The sequence below is a fragment of the Labeo rohita genome, chromosome 4, assembly GCF_022985175.1.
Source record: "Labeo rohita strain BAU-BD-2019 chromosome 4, IGBB_LRoh.1.0, whole genome shotgun sequence".
In the NCBI taxonomy this organism is placed as follows: Eukaryota; Metazoa; Chordata; class Actinopteri; order Cypriniformes; family Cyprinidae; genus Labeo; species Labeo rohita.
The window spans coordinates 18,500,319-18,505,492 of NC_066872.1; the positions used below are offsets into that span (position 1 = coordinate 18,500,319).

The window sequence follows — 5,174 nt, forward strand, 5'->3', positions numbered from 1 at the left end:
TGATTTGTCATGATTGTTGCTGTGATCAGTGAAACATATATAAATATATATATAAATATGTGTGTGTGTGTAATTTAAACTTTTATTAAATTTAAATAGATACTGAGTTAGGTTAGCACAGAAAATATAATAACCTTAAAAAAAACTATGGACGTGTATGTGTCATACTGAAAGTGATAAAGCAAATTCATGCTTTGTAAGCAATTGCCTTCTGTCCAGTGAGTTTCAGGAATGTGTTGTTGTAAGCAGTGTGTTACATGCTGAGATCAGTATCACCCACCCAAGAGCATCAAAACCAGCAGCAGCACAAGCTACAGCTCAGACTGTCTTCAGGTCTTCAAAATAAATCCAGGTAGGCAAGAAAAAATTCCCCAATGTATTTTATAACATTTAAATTAACTTTAAGTTAAATATGTTGATCTTTTGAGGCTAGTGAAGTGCCCTGCAGAATAAATGGTATCAGCTGTTTTGCATCAGCCTGGATCGAACTTCTGTTAGGGCAATATGAGCTTCAGAGGAAGACCTAGGCTGAATTTGGAATAGCATACTATTTCTGCCATATAAAAATATGGTAAAAGTGCAATCATGGAATTAAATCTTTAGAAGCTGTCCAAGGGTTTTGTTTAAGTAAGACTATCACATATCTGTCTAAGGCATATGTTTGAATTAGGTACACACATTTGTCACTTTATAAATGTAACACTGTAAAAATGGCCCTCTCTCTCTGTCAGTTCTGATTCCATTTCTTAATAGGAAATCACATATTTTCAATCTTGATTTTTCTATCAGTGGAATGCGAACTCTCATTTGTTTCACTGCCTTAATGTAAATGGAATCTTAATAATTACTATTTATCACAATCACTTGGATCACTATTTATCAATATTTATCACAATCACACATCAAATATTTCTTAACTATTGTTTCTCTCTTTATTTCAAAACCCCAATATAAAAAAGAACAATGAATTGGAGTGATATCTTCTATCCTGGAAATCCGGAAAGAAGGGAGAAGCTCATCCGGAAAATCAAGAGCTTCTAAATCTGATGGAAAACAACTTCCGAGCCACTAACCAACTCACCGAGACTCTTAAGAAGCACTTAGGTTGGTCTTTCAGTCCGATCACCCTGAACGAGAAAGCTACTGTGAAGGAGAACTGTGATGTAATCATTGAATGCATACATGAGATCCAGGCAGAAGTGGAGAAGATTGACATGCAGCTGAAGGAGAAGCTGGAACCGACACTGTATGAGAAACTGAGAAACGAGAATCTGTCTGTTAATGACTATCAAATATTCAGAAAAGCTGTTTATGATGTTTGTGGTGTTGGAGGCTCAGCTTCCATTGTTGCAGTTAATTGGCTAATTAAAAATGGAACAATTCTGACAAACATAACATCCAGTTTTGCTAAATTTGCAACAGGGCTTGCAGCTGGAGTTGCACTTGGGGTGGTGTTTATGGGGATTGATATGATTGTCGGGGCCATTCTAGGGAGTATTGAGCGTAATGAACTTGAGAAAGCCCTGAAAGAGTATGATGAAGCTTTGAAAGAATTCAAACCAGCATCTGTGAAATACCAGGATAGCATAACAGAGGTCAGAAAAAGAATTGAGATGAGTGAACAAAATATAAGATGAATAAGAGATTAAATTATGATGTGGAAAAATCATTTGTTTAACTTTAAGCCACATATACCATAAGTTTACCGTAAAAAAAAAAAAAAAAAGTAAGATATGCATTCTCTTTATCATTTCACCAATGAAGCTCTATATTCATACTTATAATCATACTTAATGTAATAAATCATTTTTAAGGTGTTTGTTAAATTGTGTATCATCTTAACATCTTTCTCTGTTCACTGAAATAAATAGTTTAACAACATTTACCAATGTCTCCTGATTTTTTTTTTTTTTATTAAACCTACATTCAATGCAAAACATAATTACATTTTTTGAAAACTTTTTGCATTTGACAAGATTAAAATGCAATGTAATTGATTTGTTTGTTTGTGTGTCCTCTTTATCAACAGAAGCCACCAGAATGCTGTCTCTTTCGTCCTTTGCCAAGAAAGATGAACTCAAGAAAGAAGAGCTGATAAGGTCCACCCAGACCCTCCACCACTATGTGCACAAATACTTCAACATCACCAACAGGCTGTTGGTTATATTCAATACCCACCTGGAGCAAAGCCCTTCCCCTGCAGTCTCAGCAGATGAAAGTGAAAGTATTGAGAAAAACTGCACCAGGGTGAGAGATGTAATGCGCCTAATCCTTGATGCTTCAGAGAGGGAGGACAAACATGTCCGTAAGAGCATTGAACCTGCTCTATATGACCAGATTGCTTTATCTGGAGTCTCACAAAAAGTCAAGGCTGCAGTGATAAAGGATCTGCATCAGGAAACTCTGGGACTCTTGGGGAATGTCTTCGGTCCTCTAGTCACTGTTCGACTGGCAAACAGTGATCTGGAGAGTGTAATGCCTCCAGTGGAACAGTGTGAACTCCAGTCTGTTCTGTCTTTGGCTCTGGGAGAATTAGTGCAGAGCAGTGCAAGAATCAGTGAGCTTTTGTGTAAACAAGGGAACCAGCAGAGGAGCCTGGATGAAGCCATAGTGTTAGTGGAAGATGTGCTCTCTGTCCTGAAGCCACCCTGTGACTCCTACAATGACATTCTGAGTGAAGTGGAAGCCTACGTCACCATCATATCTGAAAACATCTAGGCTACTTCTGTATTATTTTCATATCTCTATTTCTGTAGAGCTGGACTTTTTAATAAGGATCAAATGGGTGAGTTCAGTTTTGAAAATGAAAACCAACATGTTATGAATGTCTATTTATTCTTCATGATTTCACTCTCCTCTTTAATAAACACCATCTTTATAATACTGTGGATCTCATTCACTTCACCACGACTTTTACTCTGTTTTTTGCACACTTTGTCCTGTTAACAATGTTGCCAACTAACAGACAGAAAAAAATAAACCCCAACAAAATCTTTGGGTGCATCTCAATCAGCTCCCTAGTTCAGCAGTCAGCACTGGTAAGGAGTCAGAATGGGAGCTATATTAAATCACCCGATAAGACAGAAACAAGCAAAACTAGCATTCAAATGAATAAAAGGGCACAAATTATACACAAGGTTCACATTTGCATTAAGATTTAAATTTAGTATTTTATGATTTGTAGGTTATATTTAATAGATTTAACTTTCAAAACATTTAGAGGTGGTCTGTAGAAGTTGTCATTACATGTTTGCTTGTTGCTGATGGTCTTAAATGGCCTGATATGACAAGGCTATATAACATTTATATTTAGTATTTACTGATTTGTAGATTAAATTTAATAGATTCCACTTTCATGAAGCATTTGCAGTTGGTTTATAAAAGTTGTCATTACACGTTTGTATTTGTTGTTTCTGTTACATTTACATAGTTTTGAGCAGCAGTGTTGTCAGCATGTGCTGATTCAAGGGATTCAAAACAGTGAATCATTTTGCGATGCAAGTTTCATGAAGCTCAGTTTCTCTCAACACTGCTTGCTAGTGACTGAGCTTGTTTTTGTGATAAATTGATTCACTATATGAAGCAAAATGAGACACACTTCTTCTGTTACTCGTGCGGGTGCTGTTTACTCATAAAAATAATATTTATTAATGTTAGTTAAGTATCACAATGCTTACTTGGTCAATAATTAAGCCAGTTTACATTGCTTGTAAAAACTATGAAATTGCCTGAATTTGTTGCATTGATTTAAACATAAATGCTTAAAAACACAAACCTTTCTTCAGCCGAATCATAACCGATGCAGGAGAGCGCCGCAGTCTTATGACGTCATATCACAAAACCAAATAAAAATATTGTCATCACACTGCTGTCTAAAATATACAAATGCAAATTTAAATGCCAGAGGAGTTCAGAGTTGATTTCTTGGTGAAATTCATATTTAAATACATGTTGTCTAATGAGACCTACAAATGAAAAAGTGTGAGATTCTAAAAGACAGAACTTTAACATTTATGCATAACCTCAGTGTTACTTTTTTATTTATTTTTTTAAAGGTCTATTTTTTTTTTCGCATTTATTTTAATAGCACAGATCAGAATTGACAGGAAGTGAAGTGGGAGTGAAATGGGACAGGAAAAAAGTCAGGATTCAAACACGGGACGCCCGGAGTGCAATGATTGGTATGTCGGCGTGCTGCCCACAAGGCTATTGGTGTGGACAATATCAGTGTTACTTAAAGGGTTTCTATCCACACACATATACATTTTATATTATTTGAATGCTTTATAATATAATATGATAGTGTAGATAGCATTCTGACACATGCTGCGTTTAAGCTCTGTATAGATCGACACAGAGCCAATCTGGGAAAAGCAGTTTGTGTTTATAAAATAATAATAATAAATATAGCTGCAAGCAGTGATAGGGAACCAAGCCTCCGAAGGGGCTGTAGTGCAGTGCGGAGCCTAAAGAGCAAAAACAGCAATAAACATTTGTACATCTCTTTCCGGGACAATAAAAGAATTGATATCATGTCGGAATCAAACCAGCGGGTCAAGAGTTTATTTCTCATCATGGTATGCCACTCAGTCCATGTGGGCCCACCCAGCAGAGGAACAGTATCAAGGCAAGAATGAGCAAACAATTGCTAACCAAGTAGCATGCTAAGATTACTTAGCAAATCGTATAAATTATGTTTACCACGTATCTCCAGTGTCCTGTCGATGTAAAACGTAAAAATGCAAAAAAAAAAAAAAAAAAAAAAAAAAATTGCTAACGAGACATTGTCTGCATTGACATAATCCAGGGAATGAATGATACAAAAATAACAAAATTTGCACAGTTTTTAAAAGTTATAAGCGTTTTTGCAAAAGTCATATTTCTCGAACGCCTACCGATTTTTGAGCAGATATGTCAAATGGTTCAAAATGGTGGACATGATTCAACTGATCCTGGCATCGATATCCACAAATTCAGCATGACAAGGTTTTAAATCTTTTATAAGACTTGGGGCCCTTTTTGGACTATATTCAAGGCCTACCTTTGCACCTGTAACTGGCAACATGTAATATTTGTCATCTGTTAGAAGGTAATCTTTTTTGTTTGTTTGTTTTGTTATTTACTTATATATTTGTTCACCATATCTTTTAGTTCACTTGTTTTTTTATTTATTT

The 5,174-nt window shown here is 35.7% G+C and overlaps 1 protein-coding gene across 1 annotated transcript; it reads left to right on the top strand.

The window, feature by feature from the left end:
* Positions 1 to 275: 275 nt before the first annotated feature.
* Positions 276 to 2,805, top strand: LOC127164250 (uncharacterized). Its single transcript, XM_051108089.1, has 2 exons — positions 276 to 352; positions 2,030 to 2,805. The coding sequence occupies exon 2, from the start codon at positions 2,041 to 2,043 to the stop codon at positions 2,716 to 2,718; it is 678 nt and encodes a 225-aa protein (XP_050964046.1). The 5' UTR covers positions 276 to 352; positions 2,030 to 2,040; the 3' UTR covers positions 2,719 to 2,805.
* Positions 2,806 to 5,174: the final 2,369 nt, after the last annotated feature.